Genomic DNA, 23915 nt, shown 5'->3' with positions numbered 1-23915 from the left:
TATATTTAAATTTTTTGAGGGGGTCAACATGTAAACAACACCTTGAATTTGGCAAAAACAGTTAACAACAAATGCAAAAATGTATCTTTTTGTCATGTATGACTCCACACTTTTGTATTACCTGTTTATATCCTTCTTCTGTCTGTCTATGTAAGTTTTCCTCCTCTTGTCTTTTTCTTTCCTCATGTTCTTTTTCCATCTTGATGACATTTCGTTTCTGTCTGCGACGTTTAGATAATTCTTTATGATGGTGATAGTGAGGGTTTTCACAATTTTCTAAGGCTATCTGTATACCTGCCAAAAAATAGAAAAAAACATCCATTTTCTACTATAAGAGGCAAGAAGGTAATGGTTTTCTCAGGAGCATATATATATCATGTTCCCATGTGTAATAAACCCCCTCTCTTTTTTTTTCTCAAACTAATTTCCTTTTATTGTTTACACATTTCAAGTTTACCTTTTGTTCCAGGGGTTTCAAATGAATGTAAATTAGACCAACTGCCACTAACACTGCCAAGTCAGGAATATAACAGTAATCATGAGTAGTTATCCATTTGTTTGTTGTGTTTGAGCTTTTGATTAGCTGTCTGCTTTCCACTATTAAATACACTTACATGAAACCCATTCATTCCTAGTCTTTAAGTCTGTAGCACTCATCTCATATGGTTTCTGTTGTGTATTCAGTACAAATAGGTTGCGTTTCCCACCTTTATCAGGTAAAATCTGTTAATTAATTAAACAATTAAAATTAATAGAATATATCTATTTATTAAGGGCTAAAATTTTGAACTTTAAATTTAAGCAAGATGATTCACGTTTTCATGATTTCATTAATTTAATTTGGTTAATAACTATTACACATTTATAAATATGCATAAATACAAAAACTTCCTTTTTGAATTGATTTGTATAGTCATAAAAAAGTCAATTTGGAGCGTCAAAATTGTGTGAAATTTGTATTGCTTAGGTTTTTTTCAAACCATATATATATGGAAGTTCCCTTTGAATTGTTAGTTTGAAAATCAGCTGACCTATTTCAGAGTACAGTACTGTATGTTGTATAGCAAAATGTTAGGCTATCTGGACCATGTGTTGCCTACATCTATCAAATGTAAGGCTATCTGGACCATGTGTTGCATAACTCTATCAAATGTAAGGCTATCTGGACCATGTGTTGCCTACATCTATCAAATGTAAGGCTATCTGGACCATGTGTTGCCTAACTCTATCAAAATGTAAGGCTATCTGGACCATGTGTTGCCTAACTCTATCAAAAGTAAGGTTATCTGGACCATGTGTTGCCTACATCTATCAAATGTAAGGCTATCTGGACCATGTGTTGCCCAACTCTATCAAATGTAAGGCTATCTGGACCAAGTGTTGCCCAACTCTATTAAATGTTAGGCTATCTAGACCATGTGTTGCCTCACTCTATCAAATGTATAAGGCTATCTGGACCATGTGTTGCCTAACTCTATTAAATGAAAGGCTATCTGGACCATGTGTTGCCCAACTCTGTCAAATGTTAGGCTATCTGGACCATGGGTTGCCTAACTCTATTAAATGTAAGGCTATCTGGACCATGTGTTGCCGAACTCTATCAAATGTAAGGCTCTTCGGACCATGTGTTGCCTAACTCTATCAAATGTAAGGCTCTTTGGACCATGTGTTGCCTAACTCTATCAAATGTAAGGCTATCTGGACCATGTGTTGGTGTTTATCTTTCTTTGTATGTACACCTTATTTTTTTTTTTTGGGGGGGGGGGGGGTAAACTTGGTGGTATGTGATGTTCTGTCCGATATTTTTGGTAATTTCTTATATCCTTTATTGTACATGATGTATTTGACTACTTAAAACTATGTGTATTACGATATTTAAGTGAAAATTGAAAACAAACTATCGTACAACCGTCATTTTTGGTTGACCAACAATTGCTTTATAACATACATAGATGGGAGATGTGTTAGATGTTTAAACATTTAAAAAATACATGATATTCTCATTTTAACAGATTGAGTTATTCTGTTTTGTGTACAATTTGTTTGATAACATATCGAAGTCTGTACAGAGGAAGTGTTAGGGCTTGGGGCTCATGGAGCAACGCACATGATCAAAACATATAATGTTTACAATTTTCACTCAAAGCGTTGTCTTAATTGTTTTGGCCTCTCCCTTTTTTTCTAAATCTTTGATCCACATTTGCTGTATAGTGGATGAGGATCTGCCTACCCTTCTTTATGACCTGAGAATACCCGTGTTTTAAGGGGTTGGGGTTTAGTCTTTAGTAAACTATGCTGTGTTTTGTACTGATGTTGGTCTTTTGTTCATTATTTTTTCTTGAATTGTTAGTTAGAATTTGCCTTTTTTGTATCATTCACCTCTCTTTAACGCACGTTTAAACGAACCACAAATAGATTAGTCTCATAAAAAATAACAGTTCCCTTCACATGTTTCTGATTTATTGATGTTTAGATTTGCAGTTTCAGGGATTAATTATGTGTTCTTCAAACTGGTTTAACTGTGCCTCCTTACTCCAGACCATGTGTTAATGTTTGTCTAGTTTGTTGTGATATCTTTTGGGTAGGTATTGATGGTCTGTGTCAGGTTGTGTAAGCTAGTCTGATTTTTGCTCAGTTTTTCTATGTTGTTTTTTATGTACTTTTGTTTGCCTGATGGTCTTTTTTTTCCAATGAATTCACGGTCAGTTTTTTTTCTACTTTTGAGTTTGAATAACTCTTTGGTATTATTTGCCTCTCTATTTTGTTGACACGAATCACAACTATGTCAGGCTCATCAAATAAAACAGTTCCCTGCCTATGTTTCTGATTTGTTGATGTTAAGATTTGCAGTTTGATTGAGTAAATACTGACCTCTACAGTTTGAGTTTTGTTGAATACGACTGTTCCTTTCTGGTGTTTCTGATGTGTTGAGGCATAATACTTTAGTTCTGTTGGGTTTAGTACCATGTATCGTTCTTTCCAATTCTTAACTTGGTGTCCACGCTTAAATAAGCTTCCCTAGAAAATAAATTATAAGTATTTTGAATGCATACGAATGATATATAAGAAGAAACCATGTATCTTTCCGTTTTGAATTTTTCTCGGAGTTCAATATTTTTGTGATTTTAGTTTTTGACTCTAGGATTCACAGTTATAAATATCATAAGTGTGCGGATTGGCACAGTATACGTTGGTCCATTAAAAAGTGAATGTATAAAGTTAGGACTTTCATAGTCATTTGTCAGCTGTATAACAAGGATTACATCAAAAAGAATGTGGTATGGAATTATGTGCTCCAACATGGTCAAACCCAACCACTGAGAATGACCTCGGTGTTTGATGTGAGACATTAATTGCGGTCTTTAGAAATTTCCAAAACCGTTTTATTTATGTTTTATACTTGCCATGTTGAACCCCATACATATAGAGATTAAAATTTTAGAAAAGTCTCGGGTTTAGTATACATTTTTTATTTATCATAACATACAAACATTTTGCCGCAAATGGTTAGCGCATCGAACTACTAACACAAAGGTTCCTGATTCGATTCCCGTTCTTTGATGAAAATTCAAGGGACGGAATTTTCGGCCCTCCCTTGACACCATTTGCTGATAGTCTGTCGAAAGGGGACGATAAATGGCTGACCCATATCTCTCGCACGTTAAAGACACCCTTGTAGATTTCGAAAAAGAACAGGCTAGTGCCGCTACAAGGCAGCACTCGAAGCCGCAAAGTGGCAAGCGATTAATATAATTTACAAAACTTGTTTCCCAATCCACTGTAAATAAATATGTTAAGACTAAGAAAACTTTCATGTTTAAAATGTCCGGGCCAACTGTTCTGTTCTGTACAGGTATTCACCTCCGTTTAATCGGAGCACTCCACTTATCGGATGAGCAATTTAATTTACACACCGAGATTGCGGATATCTTTATATTTACATTAAAATATGTACGACTAAAAGAAATATTTTAAAAGTCTTAAAATATTACGACGATAATAAGTTAAAAATATTATGTACACATCACAATTGCGGTAATAAGAATCAACACGATATCACGGTAAAAATGTATGCAGCTAATGTTCACCACTTGTATCACAATAAAAATGTACACAGCACAAGTTGCAAATACTATATCACGATAAGAAATGTACACAGAACTATTGCGGCAATAGCGTTCACCACTATATTATGATAAAAATGTTATTTACAGCTTATTTAATAAAACTATAAGTGCCCTGCCAAGGCTATCATTAAAAAGTATAAATCACGCATTTCTTGATAGACTGATACAAGTTAGCTTGGCATCCCATGCAGACTGTACAGACTATATTGGATATTGCTCTTGATTTGAAGATATTATAGAGTGTACTAGTTAGCTTGACATCCCATGCAGACAGTACACACCATATATTTACGATTTCGGTGTTATATTACTTGAAAACTTTAATAGTTAAAATCTAGAACATTTTAGTAAGACTTATTTGCTATTTCAGTATTTAAATATATACTTTAGATTTATAAAAGTTAAAATCTAAAATAATAAGAGCCTTCATACATTTCTTTTACTTGATGTCACATAAAAGTTTTGTTCGCTTTATATGTAACTGGTAGCAAAGATCTTGTGTTTGCCTTTCTATATCCAGTAGCTTGTCCATTGGCTGATTATTCAGTATATTTGTCTTAGAACAATCCAGTATAATTTCTATCAGTATTTCATCATTACTGACGTCGATTGTACCACCCCCTTCTATCTCTCTTAGCTTGTTGACTAGCTTCGCCATGCATTTTCAGTGTCGTACATCACCGAGCCTAGTACATTCCAGGAGAAAATGTTCAAGGGTTTCATCATTGTCCTTACATAGCTTACAGTCAGGCAGTACTATATTTTTACTGAATTTTGCTTTTATACTTTGAAGCATGTATGTACCAGTTACTAGCTTACATTTCAATTCCGCTTTTTTGATGTCATATTGATTATTTCGAACACATTTCCAAATGTTATGCGGATTATTTACCGGATTATTTTGCAACGATAAATGTTTGAGTGTTGGTTTTGTATTACATTCTTCTGTCCAAATTGAAGACCAGTAATCATTTATGGCTTTTTGAAGTTGTTTTTTCCAAATATATTTTGATGGAGGATTTTTCATAATTTCTTCTGCTGTTGGGAGTTGATATTTTTGTAAAATTTTGCTTATACGACAGATGAAGGAATTGTCAAATTCTGTGCTGATTTCTAGTTCCCATTCTAGGATTTGATGTTCTATTGAGCCATCTAGGCGAGAAATTGAAAGAAATAAGGCTAGCATGTTTTTGTCCAGTACCGATTCAATGGGTTCAGCTCCTATTAGTATATATACTGCTGCAGATGCTGTCCTATCTGGTAGACATTGAAATTGTTTGAACATTTTCCTCTGTAACTTTTCTAGTTCAGATACATCCTTTTTCATGCATATTTGTACTTCGAGCCCATAAAGATAACGGGGGACAACATATGTTTTCCAGATCTTTTTAAGTACCAGCGGTGACATTCCTGTTCTGGCATGTAGGCCAGAACCTAGCAAGGCATATATAGTTTGCCGGCCAGTTTTTAGCCTTTCGTCCAAGTTGACTTTGCCATTTGTTGCCCTGGTGATACCTAGATGCTTCAGCTTTTCTACTCTTTTTATTTCTTTTCCATTGAAGCTGTATGAATGCGTTTGTTGCTTTAATCCTTTAGATACGCACATTATCTCTGATTTGTCTGGATTAATTTTAACCATGTCTCTTTTAGTGTGGAAGTCTATAATATTGAGCATTGCCTGTAAATCTGACCGCTCACCCAGTAAGGCAATATCGTCCGCACATGTAGGAGAGCCTACTTGTATGTTGCCTATTTTTGCGCCTAGATTACTACTGGATATTGCATTGAGAATGGTATTATTGTATCGCTTGTATAGCAGAGATGATAATTTTGCTCCTTGACGAACCCCTTGCATGATATTAATACTTTCTGATGTTTCATTATTCCACTTGATTTTGAGAGACAGATCTTGATAGATGTTCCGTAGTAGGATCCACATATCTCCCTCAATTCCATCATGATAAAGCTTATTTAACATGATCTCATGACTCAGGGTGTCAAATGCCTTTTCTGCATCCAGTGCAACAAGTTCTAATAATATTTGAAGAAGACGATATATTAGAATAGTTTCAGTTGTAATAAAGGCTGCAAAGAGGCTTGATGCGCCCTCTGTAAACCCTCTCTGTAATGGATTTTGCGATGGTAGTAGCTCATATTCTAGCCTTCCTTTAACGATTGATTCAAAGATTTTAGAAAAGATACTTGTTACAACAATTCCCCTGTAATTTCCAGGTACGGTTTTATCCTTCTTCTTTTTAAGAACAGGTGTTAATAAACCATTTTTTAGATTTTTTGGAACATCCAAATCGGAGAAAATATCATTGATTATGCTTGCGATTTCTTCTGATAATTCATCTACAGCATATTTGTAATGTTCAGAACATATACCATTTTCGTCTGATGTTTTGCCAGTGCTTAGGTTCTTAATTGCACTTTTAACTTCTTCAGGTGTTGCTTGTTTAATTTCTTTTTTGGAATGTTGATTTTCAAAAATGATGTCATTTTGTAATTTAGCCAAGTGGAAGCGTTCCAGGTCAAAGATATTTTTGTCATGATTTGGTGTTCCGAGTTTTTCGAAATGTATTGTCCATGCTTTTAGAATACTTTCTCCTTCAAATTTCTCATTTCCAATGTAAAGAACGTCAGTATTTGATGAATGATTAGATCGTTGTTGCTTTATTAATTTATGGAATGTTTTGCTGTCTTTTTCTGAAGCTTGCATGATTTCATTTATGAACTTTTCCTTCTTTGATGCATGTGCCTGTCTCTGTAGTTGTCTCAGATGACGTTTTTTGTTTTTGAGAGCCAGCTTTTCTTGATCTGCATCCTCATTTTTGTTGGTTTTATCTATCCAGTTCCTATGTGCAGACTTTGCTTCTTTAGATGCTTGGCTAATTTTGCTATTCCATATGCCTTTCCCAACAGATTTTAGTTTTTTCAGCTTCCTGTAGCTCGGAATAGATTTTGTACCAGCTTTATGAAGTGTTAATTCCAATTTTTGTATACGTGATTCTACGGTACCCGAGAATTTCTTTTCTCCAGATGTATTGTCTAGACTACTTTCAATAGTTGACTTGTAGAGGCTTTTGTCGCATTTTCTCCAGTTTGGCCTTGTATATATTTTGACTGGTCGTAGAGAACATCTTTTAACCTTTAGAGCCATATTTGCAGTGACTAGAGTATGATCAGAGGTATTTGTAGGATGCCTCATAGCTATTTTCACATTTGGATTTGATTGCTGTATAATTCTTTCATCAAACAAGAAATAGTCAATTTGTGAGGTATATTTGCCATTGTGATGAAAAAAGGTTGGCTTTATTGGATAACCATCTGGTATATGGAGATTGTTTATGTTTTTGAATTCTCCAAAGACGGTGTCCCGTTTCCTATTGTCACGATGTAAAGACGCATTCATATCACCACATAAAATTATCTGGTATGTTTCTCTGTACTTATCCATAATTTCAGAGATTTGATCTAGTGTATCTTTATAGTCAATGTCCCCACTACTCTGTGCAGATGGCATATAGGTATTAATTAAGCATGTTGCAATTGGACTGCTGTTTATTGTTATCACTTGAATACGAGAATTCCCATCCGGCATTATATTAACTGTGTTGTTTAGATCTTTCTGCCACAGAATTGCTGTTCCTCCGTAACCACGGATAGATTTAAAGTCTATTAGTGGGTTTTCGTCATCCACTGATTTGATATTTGACGAGAATTTTTTATTTATTTCTATTGCTATATTTTTTTCCAAAGATAGCAGCCAATGTTCTTGTATACATAGAATTTGCACTGTATCCAGGATTGAATTAAGATACAGGGTGTTGCCTTTTATATTTTGAATATTGATAGTTCCTATTATAGATTCATGTGGTTTATTGTCCAGTTTACTGATGAGGCTCTGCCTGCTCCTAAAAAAGGCTTGTTTGAGTTTATTTGTTCATTATTTAAGGCTGGTTCCGAAATACTTCTATGATGTAATTTACTTCTAGACGGTGGAATATCTGGCTTACATGTACTATGAGATGTGTCCATATCATGTTCTGTATATACATGTACATGTCCATCCCTTATTTGGGTGTTAGCCTGATTTGATTCTGGAGTTTGTACCAGATTTTGATGAGAATTTTGGTTTGGCTCCTGATTTTCTTGCACTTGATGGAGAGTTTGTTGCTTGTAAACTTGTTCACTGTTGGTGTTAGTGGTTTTCGCCAGTTTTTGATGATTTCTTTGCATTCTGGACCGTTTTTGTCCTTGCGTTTCGGTATTTACTCTTTGGCGAGGTGGTTGGACATTTTTATGCCTTGTATCATAGCTTATGTGTGTTTTTTGTTGTTGCATATGAGGAGCATATGGGGCGAATACCAATCCCATAGGTGTTTGATAGGGTTGTGGTCTAGTCCACATTGGAGGTCTTGTATATTGTACCCCAGGTATCTGTGGATTGTTTAGTGCCTGTTGAGGAAAGTTCTCATTCTGTGGTCTATCCTGTCCAATAGGTGCTTGGTATTGTGGTGGTTTAGTCCATATTGGAGGTCTTGTCCACTGTAGCCCAGGTGTATGTGGATGGTTTAGTGGTTGTTGAGTTTGTTGATTTGAGTTCCCATTCTGACATCTTGGAAATGGAGTGAATTGAGTATTCATCTGTGGAGATTGACTAGGTGGTTGTTGATTTCCACTTATGGTAGATTTATGTTGTTTACATTCATTTTCCATATGATGAAGTTTACATTTCAGCTCATTGATTTCTGTATTGTGTTTCATTTGAATGGATATGATGTTAAGTTGATGCTCAAACTCCAGTTTCATTTTATTAATTTGCCCTTCAAATTTCACTTCAAGCTGATGGATTTGTTGGTTAAATGGAAGTTGGCTGTTGTTGTCTAATGGAGATTGTATGCCTAATTTAGATGATAGTAAGTCAATTGTTTGTCTATATTCCTGATTGACTGTTTGAAGATTGCTGATTTTTGTTTGACTTTCAGCCAGTTGTAATTCAAGATGAGTTTGTTCTAGATTGTCCTTCTTTTTTGCTCGCTTTGGTTTGGTTTTCACTTCAATAGGTGGAATATGTATATTATTTTTGGTAAGATCTTCTTTAACTGCTGATTCTGGTAGAACAGGTAGGCATGGATCAGATTTTTCTGCTTCAGCTTCAGTTGTATGGCATATTTATATAGCGTCAGTATCCTGTTGACTCTTTGTTTCATATACTAGCTGTTTTGGATGGGTTTCATCCCTTTGTTGGATCATTTCATTATGCAGTGATTCGTCATATGGAATTGTATCGTCTAGGATTCTGCATGACGAGCATACGTAGGCTGTATGGTTATTGAGCGAGTTTTCGGATATTCCTTCGCAAACAGTATGCAGCCATTGTCCACATATTGTACATTCTACATTATTTTCATCTATAATAGCAGATCCACATACTATGCAGATTTCATCTGTTGTTTCTTCGCCTTCACGAGAAAGTGTGTGTAACTCAGAGTCAATAAGTTCATCATTTAGACTAGTAATTGAGTTATAATGACTGTTTATACGTGTAGGGCTAGAGTCGCATAGATCTTTATCATTGGTGGTCATTAATCTATGTGTTGTTTTTGGTTGATGGTTATGACTATCTTGATTATAATCATTTAGCTCAACTTGTGTTTGAACTATATGGTGAGAATGCTGTTTAATAACACACGTTGTCTTGTCCTTATCACTGTTACCTGTGGAAGTATTGGTTTGCACAGTTTTGTTGAGTATGGTCTTAGCTGATAAGATGGATTTAGCTTGCCCCTTTTTTGGATTATTTATTTGGTCTTTAGTGAGCTTACACATTTGCTTGATTTTGTTATTTAGCTCAGAGTATGATTTATTGACCAGTAGTTCTTCGCATATTTTATCGAGGTCTTCTTGAATAAATGTTTGTACCATATATCCGTTAGCATCGATTCTACATGTGGTGTTGAACATGTTTATTCTAAATAGCTGACGACTAGACAAGGATGGATCTCTATTTTTGACAGATAATGATTCCTCAACTATCATTGGTTGTTTGCTGACATCTGGTAGACTTGACTTGCTTGTTTTGGTGTGTAGCCTATATGTTCTATCTTCAGATTGGTCGTAATATTTATATATGGAGGATTTCAAGATTTCATAAGCTCCTGCATTGCATGTTATGACTAGTGTACCATCTTTAAATTCCATATCACAGGAGTGATCCCTGTCTGTTGCATCAATTTTCTTATCTAGTGCCTTCTTGGCATTTAGCCTGTAGGACATATGCTTATTCCCATGTGATCGAGTTACACTTGGTGTGTATGTCATGGGAGGGTGTCTAGTTCTTGTAGGCCTTGTTATTTCCCTGGAGCCCATGTTGATAAAGTTATTGTATCTTTTATTTATTTATTTCTTTGTCTATAAATTGGTTGTATATTTAATGTTTATTATGACAGATAGCTTGGTATCCCATGCAGTCTGTATCAAAACTATTTGTTGAGAGGATAATAAGCTCTTACGAAGGTGTTTTAGGTACAGAATCAGTTAGCTTGGCATCCCATGCAGACTGGTCTATATTTGTTATATGTATGACTATTGAATTTGAAGCTACGGATTAATATACTTATTTATGTGTCTTTGAGGCTGGTTTTACTAATTTTATTTTCTTAAATTCTATTAGAATTTATCATATTCTAAAGTTTATAATAGCAGTTAGCTTGGCATCCCATGCAGTCTGTATAATAAACTTTTTGTTGTGAGAAGAGTAAAATATTATAGATGTTAAATTTCAGTTATATGTTGGTATTCTATATGACGGACAAGGTTTTTATATACAAACAATGTACTATTGCTGTTGTGTATGTTGTTCCAGTTTTAGATACAGAACCTAGTTAGCTTGGCATCCCATGCAGACTGGCCTGTATCTGTTAAATATAAGTATAAGAATTTAGGATTTAACTTCAGATTTGCTCCAGCAATCAATTTTTATTCTTTCTGCTATTTCACGTAACCAAACTCTTGCTAGATTCTGGCCAGGATGGATCCCGTCCCTGTACAGGTTGTAATTGAAGTATTCCCAGGCTTCGACTCTTGACCGTGTACGGTGTTGTTTGCGGGCTTGTAGGAAAAGTGAAAAATTAGGTGAGCGTGTATTTAAGATTTGGTTTGTAGCTCTTATTTTCTCATTTACTTGCCAGACTTGATTTGCAAGTGTTTCGTCTTGTTACGGATAGATCGTAATGTTAGACTAGCTAAGACGAGTAACCTTAATATCTAGAGATTGTTAAAAGAATATATATAATCCTTAATCCTAATTAACGACTATCTTCTTGTCTAGAAGTGGTTAAGGGTGCACCATTAAGGTATAAAGAACACAACAGAAATCACTAAAATTAGTTTGACATGAAAAATTTCCTCATTATTTTTTTTTTTTTTTTACTAGATATTGACTTGAATTTATTACCTATTTACAATTTTACTGTTTGCCACACGGATATTTACGACTAAAAGTCTAATTGTTTTATGTTTACATATTAGATACACTAATCTTGATAACAAACACAAATATTGAATACAATTCGACAATAGCTTTTCCTTGTACGATAATAAATTTATTTTTTTATTGAATCAATTTATTTGCTTAAATCTATACACAAGATAGTTTTATGGCCATAAACTAAGTAACAAAGACATACAAAAAAAAAGACGTATTATAGAAATGGAAATTCTACGTTTAGTAACAAACAGCTGGGAGTTTAGTCCCTTTCATATGATAATCGTGTCCGTGTGTTAGATTAGTGTTTTACCGTCAATGACAATTATTATATAAAAGGACGAGAACACGTTAGTAGGGTTTTTGGGCACTGCTTAATATTTTCCAGACATGCTGGGAATGATTATGAACGTGCTATCTTTCACAAGGCTATAGTTTGCGGTAAGAGATGTTACCCAATCGGGACACGTTTTGTTTCTCGACCAACACGTCTTACTCCTTAATCTTACCCCTATATGCCACGTGCTGATCTGAGATGCAGCATGTACCAATGTCTAAGTCTTTGGTCTAACTTGGTCAGGGATTGAAACAACAATCTCCCGCGCTGGAGGCGTACACCTTTTAAGATTCAACACATCCAAATGTAAACATTTTAGACCCATTAAACGTGATGAAAATTACAAACTAGTTGAATAAGGAACAGTAAGTTTTAAAAATATCAAATGCAATAGAAATGTCTCCCTTAAAATGAGCAGTTTCCGATTCATGACTCCACAATTAATGCAGTTTATAGAGCGTTTAATACCAATACATCACTGTATTTGTGGGTACCAAAACTATCTTCAAAGCGTTAACTAGCTCCTTTGTTTAATAATCTTTTGAAAAAAAAACATCAACATAGCAGGAGGGTTTAAGACGCCAATTGCGATCCCATTATTTAGTCTTAATAACAAATATTGTCATTTTGACTTCTAAACTTCGTAAAATGAGGGGTGATAGGACCTTTATCGGGACTCCGGGATTCGGGATTGATCCTTTCGGGATCCGGGAATTCTTATTTCGAATTTCGGGACTACGGGACTTCGTATTTTTAAGCCCGGGATTTCGGGATTTCGTGTTTTTAAGCTCGGGATTTCGAGATCAGGACCCCTCCTACCCCCCTCTATAATTAAAAAGGTTCAAAGTTGATAAGACTTTTATACAAATTATTCTATAGAGCACCAACCTTTTTCAAGATGTCAATAACAAACTGCTCATGGACTGTATCTACAGATGATTTAAGTATTCCTTCTTTCACATGTTTAAATATATGGACAAAGAATGTTGATAGATATTTCTGGTATGTCATGGGTTCGTCACCAAAGTCATCAATAGCACTACTTAATAAATTGTAATTTCCAGTTTGTGTTAAAATGGCTTCAAAGATTGTAGATGCCTCTTCTGGGTCTAATTTTAGTGGGAAAATAGGTTTATTCGAATCGTCTTCTTCGGAAAACAAATTATACATCAGCCACAACTTGAACGCCATGTTTTCTGGCACGTCGTCTGGTATCGTTTTCCCTTTTTGATTATTGTAAAATAAAACCCAACAGACTTGGTGTACGTGTTGATAATCGATGTTTGACAAGTCCATGGTTTCATCTGAGACTTTGGATAACGGTTCAAACATTAATGATTCTAGAATAACAAAGTATGATTTGAAATCTAGTTCTGTTTGGTCAGTTTTGTCATGGAGTTCTTCGGATTTTTCTATCCCTAGTGCATTTCCAATACTGGCAGTCAATACCTATAAATATACAATAATGATTTACTTTTATAATTTGACTTGGATGGAGAGTTGTCTCATTGGCACTTATATCACATCTTCCTATATTTTTAGTTGTACGACGATGTTAAATGTTAAGATTAAACAGAAAAATGTTTCACGGAACAATTCGACTGAACGATAAGTTTTTATTCGATTTTTTCTGTGAAAATATTGAAACAAATTACACAACCTAACCTTGAATTTGCTGATTGGAACCTTACCTTTTATTTGTGAATTTGAGCTTTACCTTTAATTTGTGAATTTGAACCTTAGTTTAAACTTTTGATGTGAGAATTCGAACCTTGTCTTCAATATGCGAATTTGAACCATGTCTTCAGTATGTGAATTTGAACCTTATGTAAATTTCAACCTTACATTCATTGTAAGAATTTGAACCTTACCTTTCCCGACGAAAAATTACCACCTTTTTTTTTTACCGAGGGTCTAGTTTGCCGGCCTCGATGGTCGTGAAACCCGCGGTAGCCGCCCGCGTCATACGCTTCAAAGTGTGAATTTAACTTTATATGAATTTCAACCTGACCTTCAATGTGTGAATTTACACCTTACCTTCAATTTGTAAGTTTAAACCTTACTTTTAATGTGTGAATTTTAACCTATCCTTTAATAAAATTGAGAATGGAAATGGGGAATGTGTCAAAGAGACAACAACCCGACCAAAATAAAAAAACACAACAGCAGAAGGTCACCAACAGGTCTTCAATGTAGCGAGAAATTCCCGCACCCGGAGGCGTCCTTCAGCTGGCCCCTAAACAAATATATACTAGTTCAGTGATAATGAACGCCATACTAATTTCCAAATTGTACACACGAAACTAAAATTTAAATAATACAAGACTAACAAAGGCCAGAGGCTCCTGACTTGGGACAGGCGCAAAAATGCGGCGGGGTTAAACATGTTTGTGAGATCTCAACCCTCCCCCTATACCTCTAACCAGTGTAGAAAAGTAAAAGCATAACAATACGCACATTAAAATTCAGTTCAAGAGAAGTCCGAGTCTGATGTCAGAAGATGTAACCAAAGAAAATAAACAAAATGACAATAATACATAAATAACAACAGACTACTAGCAGTTAACTGACATGCCAGCTCCAGACTTAAATTAAACTGACTGAAAGATTATGATTTCATCATATGAACATCAGGCACAATCCTTCCCGTAAGGGGTTTAGTATCATACCATCATAACATATATGAGAAGAACATAACCCGTGTCATGCCAACAACTGTTTTTAGAATAAATGTGTTTAGTTCCGACGCAAAGACCTTATCAGTGACTCAATATTAACGCCAAAATATGCAATCTTTAATGACTTGACAACAGTATCGTAATTATATCCCTTCTTAATAAGTCTATTCAAAGGTTTTGTAAGTTTATGAGGTGAATACTGACACCTTTGTGCTTTATAAAGAATATTTCCATAAAAAATTGGATGTGAAATACCTGAACGTATAAAAAGTCTGCATGTTGAGCTATATTTACGAATGATGTCTTTATACCGATGATAAAATTTAGTAAATGTTTTGACTAGTTTGTGATATCGAAAACCCTGGTGTAATAATTTTTCAGTAATACATAAATTTCTCTCGTTAAAATCTAAAACATTGTTACATACACGAGCGAATCGTACAAGTTGAGATATATAAACACCGTAAGATGGTGACAAGGGAACGTCACCATCTAAAAACGGATAATTAACGATAGGAAATGAAAAATCATCCCTTTTATCATAAATTTTAGTATTCAGCTTTCCGTTAGTGATATAGATATCAAGATCGAGGAAAGGGCAGTGGTCATTGTTAGTATTAGCTTTATTTAAAGTGAGTTCACCAGGATAAATTTCATTAATATACATACTGAAGTCGTCATTATTGAGAGCCAAAATATCATCCAAATATCTAAAAGTATTATTAAATTTGTTTATCAGATGTTGTTTTGATGGGTCTTTGCTTATTTTTGTCATAAATTGTAACTCGTAACAATACAAAAAGAGGTCCGCAATAAGTGGTGCACAGTTAGTCCCCATTGGAATTCCGATAATCTGACGATATACGGAATCCCCAAAGCGAACAAAAATGTTATCTAGTAAAAATTCAAGGGCATATATGGTATCAAAGCATGTCCAATTAACATAGTTTTTTTGTTTATTGCTACTAAAAAATGACCTAAAAGAGTTTGAACATATATATTCACATTCTGATTTTTTGAATGCCCATTTAATTAGGTGTGTGAATTTTTTCTTAATGAGAATGTGAGGCAATGTGGTATACAGGGTAGAAAAATCAAAACTTTGAACAGATTCAAAATCACCAATATAAGCATGCAATTTATCAAGTACTTCCAACGAGTTCTTGACACTCCAAAAGTTATTTATTCCACTATTTTCGAAGGCCTTATTTGAACAATTTATTATAAGGTTTTTAATTGTACCAAGTGTGCTGGTAAGAATAATAGACAATTTAGTAGTTGAACAATGACTTGAAGACGAAATAAATCTATATTTGTAAGGGGTTTTGTGTAGCTTCGGAAGCCAATACATAGTTGGAACTTTCATTGTATTTGGCTCTGCTTGTAAAGCGGAGGCTAAAAGTTTATGTTTGTTACAGATTTCGTTTTCTGAAAATGGAGTCAGTTGGAATGTTGGTGAATTGGTTATTTCCTTTTTCAGAACCTCGATGTAAAATTTACGTCAAACAATAATAATATTATTAGCAGCTTTATCGGCCGGGACAAAAACAAATTCCTTGGCTAGTTCTTTTAGTTTATGTTTGATACGAGAAATAGGTTTATTGTGGTTATTGTTAATAGTAAAATGTTCTTTAAAATGTTGAATACGTATATCAACTATCTTCATTACTGAATTAAAAAAAGAGTCCAAAGATTTTTTGTCAGCTTTTTCCCGTTTTATCCATTTCATACAGTAAGTATGGAGTGAGTCGTGGATGATATTACGACACTCATTCCAATTAATAATTGACGGGGGGCGATATTTAGGTCCTTTACTGAGAAATGATTTTAACTCTCGGTCTTGAACGATGTTAAGATCTCCTGTTATAACATGGGAAATGGGTCCATAAATATATTCGGAATTACTGCAATTACATGAAGTAGGTGTATTTTCACTGATATTAACATCTTTACACAATTGACTATAATTAAACACAAATTTCCGGGTAGATTTCTTGTAAATATAACAAATAAGAGGTAGCTCAGTATTGTCAAAATATCCAGGAATTTGTTCTTTAACAGAATGGTCGTTAAATATACCGGCAATATTTACAAAATCAAAGCCTTTATTGACATACTTAATTTTAATAAAATGTTTTTTATGATCTTCAGGGCGATCAATTTTGGGAAATAATTTAGAATAACAATATGCCATAATAATTTGAACAATTTCATACTTAGGACTGCTATATGAAATTGTGTTGCAATCCTCCAAAATTTTATTTAACTTATTAACCGGTAACGAACAGAGTTTTGTTAACAGATAATGTCTGCCGTTGTTTTTTGAAATAGAAATTAGGTCCGAAATATTGGTATGATTGGCCCGAAATTTTCTTTGATTGCGATTTGTTCTACAACCGTGAGAACGGTTTTTACGAACAGTTTTAGAAACAATATCCAAAATGTTAACGGAATTGGTTCTAGATATATTACCAATTTAATGTATGATTTAGAACCTTATGCGAATTTCAACCTTACATTCACTGAATGAATTTACCTTACTTTTAATGTGTGAATTTGAACCTTACCTTGAATGTGTGGATTTTAACCTTACTTTTAATGTGTGAATTTGAACCTTACTTTTAATGTGCAAATTTGAACATTACCTCCAATGTGTGAATTTGGACCTTAGTTTTTTTGTGAATTTGAATCGTATGTGACTTGAACCTTACCTTCATTATGTGAATTTGTACTTTATGAGTGTGAACCTTATCTTCAAAGCGTGAATTTGAACATAACTTGTAATATGTGAGTTTGAACCTTACTTTTAATGTGTGAATTTGAACATAGCTTGTTATTTTTGAATTTGAATCTTACCTTTAATGTTGGAATTTGAATCTTACCTTTTCAATGTGTGAATTTGAATCTTACCTTTAATGTGTGGATTTGAATCTTACCTTTAATGTGTGAATTTGAATCTTGCCTTTTATGTGTGAATTTGAATCTTACCTTTAATGTGTGAATTTGAACCTGACCTTTAATGTGTGAATTTGAACATTACCTTCAATAAGTGAATTTGAATCTTACCTTTAATGTGTGAATTTGAACCATTTCGTTTTGTGGATCAATCAAAGTCTGGAAGGCGTACCAAATACTTTTCATTGATTCAATCTTTAGAAGTTCAATCGAACTCGACCATCGTCCACGTGACACTTTTGCTCCTCCATGTCGATGAGGGTCTCTGATAGAAAATCCGGGCATTCTGCGTCGATGTCTGAAACTATGACGAAAAGATGCATTATCAATATACAGAATAGACGGTCTCCGAGTGGCCATCTTGACAAGACGGAAGTGACTATTTTAATAATATCTTCTACCGGATAAATTGAATCATTTTAATACTTACAACTGAAGAGATTAAAGTATTTTTGTTGTAAATCGATGATTTAAAATCTTACTGTACTTTCCCTCAATAGCACATACACAAACGGAAGCTTTATGTACAATGTGCCGCCAGTGTATTGAAGACGATATTTATGTTATCTTAGTGTGTCCGAAATATATGGAACTTAAGAGTAAAATTTATTTAGACGTATAATTGGTCTAGGCGATAGAAAACGTGTGTTTAAATTAACTGACAATTTGAGTTTAAAGAACATCAAACAGTTGACCAATATTGAGGAAAGACCATCAAACAATAAACCAATCCAGGAAAGAACATCACACAGCTGAAACAATTTAGGAAGAAAACACTAAACAGTTAACCAATAATTCAGGAAAGTCCACCAAAACAGTTAACCAATCCAGGAAAGAACAGAAAACAGATAACCAATCCAGAAAAGAACAGAAAACGGTTAACCAATCCAGGAAAGAACAGAAAACGGTTAACCAACTCAGGAAAATGCATGTCTACTTCATTTAAAATCAGAGACAATATTGTAACACGAACATTCTCTGTCTGTTAATCTGTCTTCTCTAAAATTATGTATTTCACACAGATGAACTGTAAAGTTCAAGGTTACTTACGAATTTGGATTGATTGTTTGAAAGTACAGTTACCTCTGAAAGTATTCGTCTATCAACAAAGAATGAAAGGCGGTTAATTAGTGCTTTGTACCCCTTCAACTTTAAAAAAACTAAAATCGTCCAAACATCCGTAAATTTAAAAGTTAAGATTTCTAGGAAATATGTATATGTAAATGTATAGTGATCACACCTTACCTTATCATTGCAAAAACATATACAAAATTGAAGATGACATGGAATTACCACACATGAATAATTATCTTAACATTTACATAAATGTCATAAATTTGAAATACGGTTTAAATGTGTGTGTACATTTTACGAACATATTAGTTGATTTTTCACTGTGACATGCCGTATGGTGACCTATAGTTGTTAATGTCTGTGTCATTTTGGTCTTTTGTGGATAATTGTCTCATTGGCAATCATACCACATCTTCTTTTTTATATTAAATTATTTTCCCATATTCTATACAATCTGACAATTACAGTGGTTTTACTTGCTATCCTTTTTTGCTAAGGAATAGAGGAGACAGCATGTTGAAACAAATTTACGTAACTTAATATGTATAATTTGAATTGTTTTATTAAAGACAATTTTCGGAAATCTTAATATAACAAAAAGAGGGGTTATTCAGTTTGTGTCTGTGATTGGTATGTGTTGTGTTATGCTGTATGCTGCGTTCACTAGTAACTCGAATTCGATGAGCTTGTGAACGAGGCAAACGATTTTCTACTTTGCACTGAAAATTTTCTATGATATTTGTATTTAAAACGCGACATTAGACACAGTCTTTATACCCGGATCTTAATTATAAAAAAAAATATTACAATATGCTATTCTTATTTTGAAACACGCAGTTATTCAAATGATTAGAGGAATACAATGGTATAAATACAGGTATATTACTTTCCTCTTTATTTTTCTGTGTTTGACTGTTGTTATTTTTATGTTTTGTGTATCGCCGACATGTAAAAGGCAATTCGTAATTATGGAAATCGTTTTCTGATATAATAATGCGGTATCTTACACAGAATTATATATGCAGAGTTCGATGAGATCATATTGTTTTCAATTGCATATGGAAAACCTCGATATTTCACGTGATGTTCGCTTGAATTGTCATACACTATTCCTATTATGTGTGTCAAATTCTTTATCCCACAACCTTTTGTTTTAATTTCAGCACACTCACTTATTGTGTATATACAATTTGCAATTGATGACCCCCATTTTTTTTAGTGAAAGACAATAGCAATATTTGTTATATTATTTATTTATGTGCCTTCTGTTTCATATAACTTCGTTTAAAAAATTAATAACAAAGATATAAACCTATTTGTTTCCTGTTCATCTTATAAACGGAAAACTATCCTTAGAATATCTCTCGCCTCAGCTTCCGTTATCTCTCTGGGATTGTCAAGTATCCCAAGTTATAGTATTGCCCATCATAACAGTCAATATATGAACTGTGTAATGTATATTATAACATATTTTTTTATACATAAGCATAATATTTTAATACATAACTTTAAAGAGGAGGCATGCTGTCAAAAATAGTATTATAATTAATACTATTGATCTATGTTTTTGTTTTTCTTTCAATGCTACATGTTTGTAGTGTAACTGTTTATTGACTATCGTTTTGTAATTTTAATATGCCTGTTTGTTTGTTTTTTTGTTGTGTATTTTAGTAACAATCCTATTGTTTGGATTTCAAACTAATAAAATTCTTATTCTTATTCTTATTCTTAACAGTTATTATAAACATATTGTTTAATATTGTGAGTCTTTGTTAGACAAATAGCTAGGATGATAATGTCCTCACTATAATCCATTGCAACAATTGTGAATAAAACATGATTCTAAGTTATATATAGGATAGACTGGAAAGGAAGAAAGAAACGGATGTTTATAGTATTATTATTTGTCTCAATGCGTAAATCGGAAAAATCAGGTGATTGAAATGCATTGTTATTCTGAATCTTATATGTACTCTCTGTCTTCATCGTTTTAAAACATCTTTTAATCATGGTAATTGTGAACACAATGCATTCATGGTGGGTTTTCTTTTTTGGTAGTGTTATATGTCAAATTATAAATATATCTGTCATTAATTCTTCTCATCTTAGATATCAGTGACACTTGTTGTATTCCTTGTGTCGACACCACGTCTGCATCCAAAACAATTTTTCAGAAACTTGCATACCATGGTCGGTACCTTTTATAGCTAACCGGTTAAGGTATGGGTTTTGTCCATTGTTGAAGACTATATACTGTGCCCTACAGTTGTATATTTGTCTCATTGGCAAACATACCATATCGTTTATTTTTATAGTCACATAAGATCCATATCATAAATAACATTCGAGAGGCTTGCCATGTGTTATATAAGAAGTTAGTCATATAATCTATATTTTGTAGTTGAGTGGTTTCAAATTTTATTGCCTACATTATGTTTTACGTCCGAGTTCAGTTCTCATATAGCCTTGTATAAGGATATACATATGGGACGGGTCCAGAGGGGGAGTCCGGAAGTTGGACCCCCCTTTTGTGACCGATCAATGCATTTGAATGGGGACATATAGTTGGACCCCCCTTTTTGTCCTGGGTTGGGAACCCCCTTTTCAAATTGGCGAGACCCGCCCCCGTGACTAAACCATGTATACGGCATGGCATCCAAAGACCAAAGTATCACACTGAACTTCATTTTACGCTTCACTGACATGCTACGGTTTGCTTCGTAGTTCAGTTCGATTCAAATCAAATGACTGTATTGCAAGGACGAATTAAAACATATTAACATTTCACTTAAAGTAGTCCACTACGACCATTTTAACGCGTTATTAACTTAATCTACGATTCATTTTTTTGTGCAGGTAACACACATTGGTGACATTTATGGGCAGGCGAAATATATATGTAAAATCTCTCTTGGAATGCAGTTCATTGATTTACATAGACGCTTTTAGTTTAAGTTCATTTTTCAGATATTAATTGATTTATATGCTATCATATAGCTTAGTGTAAGGCATGTATGAGGAAACTATATCCTCAAATGAAAATTTCATTACACGACCTTTGTAGGACTTGCATGGGTCGTGGTCCATTCTCTGACGTGTACTTTGTCCTTTATTGTTTCATGTAAAGTATACAGTCGAAGTTCATTTCTTATATGATAAGAGACATGTTAGTACTTTCACACTGTAGTCAAATGTCAATTGCTGGTCTCGTTTTTAACATACGTATATCAGAATTAGTAAGACAATTTGGGAACAAGTTGGAATTTCCAATGGTAAATAACATATGCTTATTTATTTTATGAAAACCAAACAAATGTTTTCAATACTATCACTTTATTATCGTTTTACTTAACATCGGCCATCGTGTTTTGTTAACCTCGTTTTTGACGAAGATCAAGGCTGTTTGTTTATTTGTAACGCTATATTTCATACGTGCTACCTTTAATTTCTCCTCTTTTTTTTCTTTGTCACTTATGCATATCATATTCAGAGGTGACACATAATACCGAATGAGCAAACTCTCGCAGAAAGAATTTAAAAGTGTATTTAAAAAATTTCATAATACAAAAATATCCTTACCTTTCTATTACGTCTTAATACTGACATGTAAAATAACACTTAGTAAAATAATACAGTAATTTCCTGTTGATGTCTCTAAAAGGGGGTTACCGTCTACTTCCTGAATGTGTATTGGCTTATTGATACGATGAATGTGTATTACCTGTCGGTTTAAACTTGTCAAACAAATGTTTTAAAATTTATCAATTGTGTACATATAGATGTATCATTTAAAATACAAGTTGAGTTTGTATACATATGCTGTTTGTATATTTTATGTCCCTGTTTTATAATGTTTTGTATAAATATTGTGTTTGTCGTCTTATAAATTCCCATCTAATTTCCTCATAATTTTGAGGAAACATTTAATATCTCAAAGACTTTAATAATTACTGCATTTCTATACACTGCCAGCGATTTGTATATGGACAATATAACAAATAATATAATATCTCAGATGTTTGACAGATGTTGTTCTGCTTTTCTTTTTCATAATATTGACTCAAAGAAGCAGGGTTAATTTTCCCGAATAAATTTCAAATTAAGGCCATTTCCATGGTTCGAAACCCTTGAAGCGATTCATAGTATCACAGTCCTTCAATTTTACGTTCAAACTACGTTTGTGACTTATTCCTGCATGAACTTTTAATTTACATGTGTTAAACAAATGAAGAGTATATTTGAGCATAAACAACAGGATTTAAAAGAAGAGCTATGTTTATTATCTTAAATTCAAAAATATTTTTTTTACATTTTGTGGTATGACTGACCATCAGTACAAATTAAACAAATACATGTAATGTTTGCATAATGTATATAAAGATAACCCTTTTATTATATGGATAGTACAATCATATTTAAACTCCCTGATATTTAAATTCCACGATATTTCATCATTATTTGCGATTTTGACCAAGCAAAGTCAGCAAATAAAATGGAAAAAGTTCATGTTTGTCTTAAAAATCGCAAACAGTTGCATTATATTTATGTGTTTGGATATTTGTATGAAGAAGAAAATAATGATAAACTGATACGTGTCGTATTACGGGAACTGGAGAATTCACAAAACAAAAAGAAAGTTCTAAAATTCTAACATGTCTTTATTTTGTTTCAGAAACAACAAAGGAACAAATGAGATTATTGCCTGTTGTAAGATATCAGCTGTTACAAAGAGCTTGTCATACAAGTCGTAGCATCACTGATCTAATACCCAGTCATACAGAGTTATCCAGGGATCACCTAACACCAGAAATAGCCCTCCATCTTATAACACCACGATGTAAGCTGTGGAATAGCAAAGGAGATGATGTGCCATTTCCTGACCCTTACTGGGCATTTTATTGGCCCGGGGGACAAGCATTAACCAGGTAAGTTTACTTTAATGAATATGTACTCACATCCAGATACAGCAAGAGAGCAGTATATTAATATAGGCCATCAACAATGAGAAAAACAAAAACCTAGACTGAAAAAAAATCAGCGTTCGGTGGCCTAGTGTAACCTTTCTTGGTAAGTAGAATCTAGATTTGTGACATAGTATTTATATAGGAACTGCTGACCGTATATAGACAACGATATTTTCTTTAAAGGTATATATGACTGTCTGTTCACCTGACTTTGTTAACCATTTCGAGACTGTGGCCACTAGTTTATGGTCCAGCGGCCTTGAATAGATTTCCAATGTTGCTGTCCAT

At 33.7% G+C, this 23915-nt stretch overlaps 2 protein-coding genes across 6 annotated transcripts in view; one reads left to right on the top strand and one right to left on the bottom strand.

The window, feature by feature from the left end:
- LOC134728229 (switch-associated protein 70-like) overlaps positions 1 to 23915 on the bottom strand; it is a 35931-nt gene that overhangs the window by 4023 nt on the left and 7993 nt on the right. The window contains exons 2-6 of the mRNA XM_063592765.1: positions 17701 to 17893; positions 12845 to 13405; positions 2872 to 3018; positions 615 to 723; positions 122 to 294 (exon numbers count right to left, since the gene is read on the bottom strand). Of these exons, the coding sequence (XP_063448835.1) occupies positions 122 to 294; positions 615 to 723; positions 2872 to 3018; positions 12845 to 13405; positions 17701 to 17893 (1183 nt within the window). The remainder of the gene's footprint in view (positions 1 to 121; positions 295 to 614; positions 724 to 2871; positions 3019 to 12844; positions 13406 to 17700; positions 17894 to 23915) is intronic.
- LOC134728227 (electron transfer flavoprotein beta subunit lysine methyltransferase-like) overlaps positions 1 to 23915 on the top strand; it is a 50399-nt gene that overhangs the window by 21906 nt on the left and 4578 nt on the right. The window contains exons 1-2 of one of the 5 annotated variants that reach the window (XM_063592763.1): positions 19466 to 19540; positions 23336 to 23588. In XM_063592763.1, the coding sequence (XP_063448833.1) occupies positions 23353 to 23588 (236 nt within the window). In that variant the 5' untranslated portion in view covers positions 19466 to 19540; positions 23336 to 23352. Of the gene's footprint in view, positions 1 to 19465; positions 19541 to 20409; positions 20598 to 21836; positions 21936 to 23126; positions 23171 to 23335; positions 23589 to 23915 lie in introns of those variants that run through there. The other 4 variants (XM_063592760.1, XM_063592762.1, XM_063592764.1 and 1 more) reach the window with 4 other exon arrangements.

Source organism: Mytilus trossulus, chromosome 8, assembly GCF_036588685.1.
Source record: "Mytilus trossulus isolate FHL-02 chromosome 8, PNRI_Mtr1.1.1.hap1, whole genome shotgun sequence".
NCBI classification, from domain to species: Eukaryota; Metazoa; Mollusca; class Bivalvia; order Mytilida; family Mytilidae; genus Mytilus; species Mytilus trossulus.
This window is presented reverse-complemented; position numbering and strand designations above follow the sequence as displayed.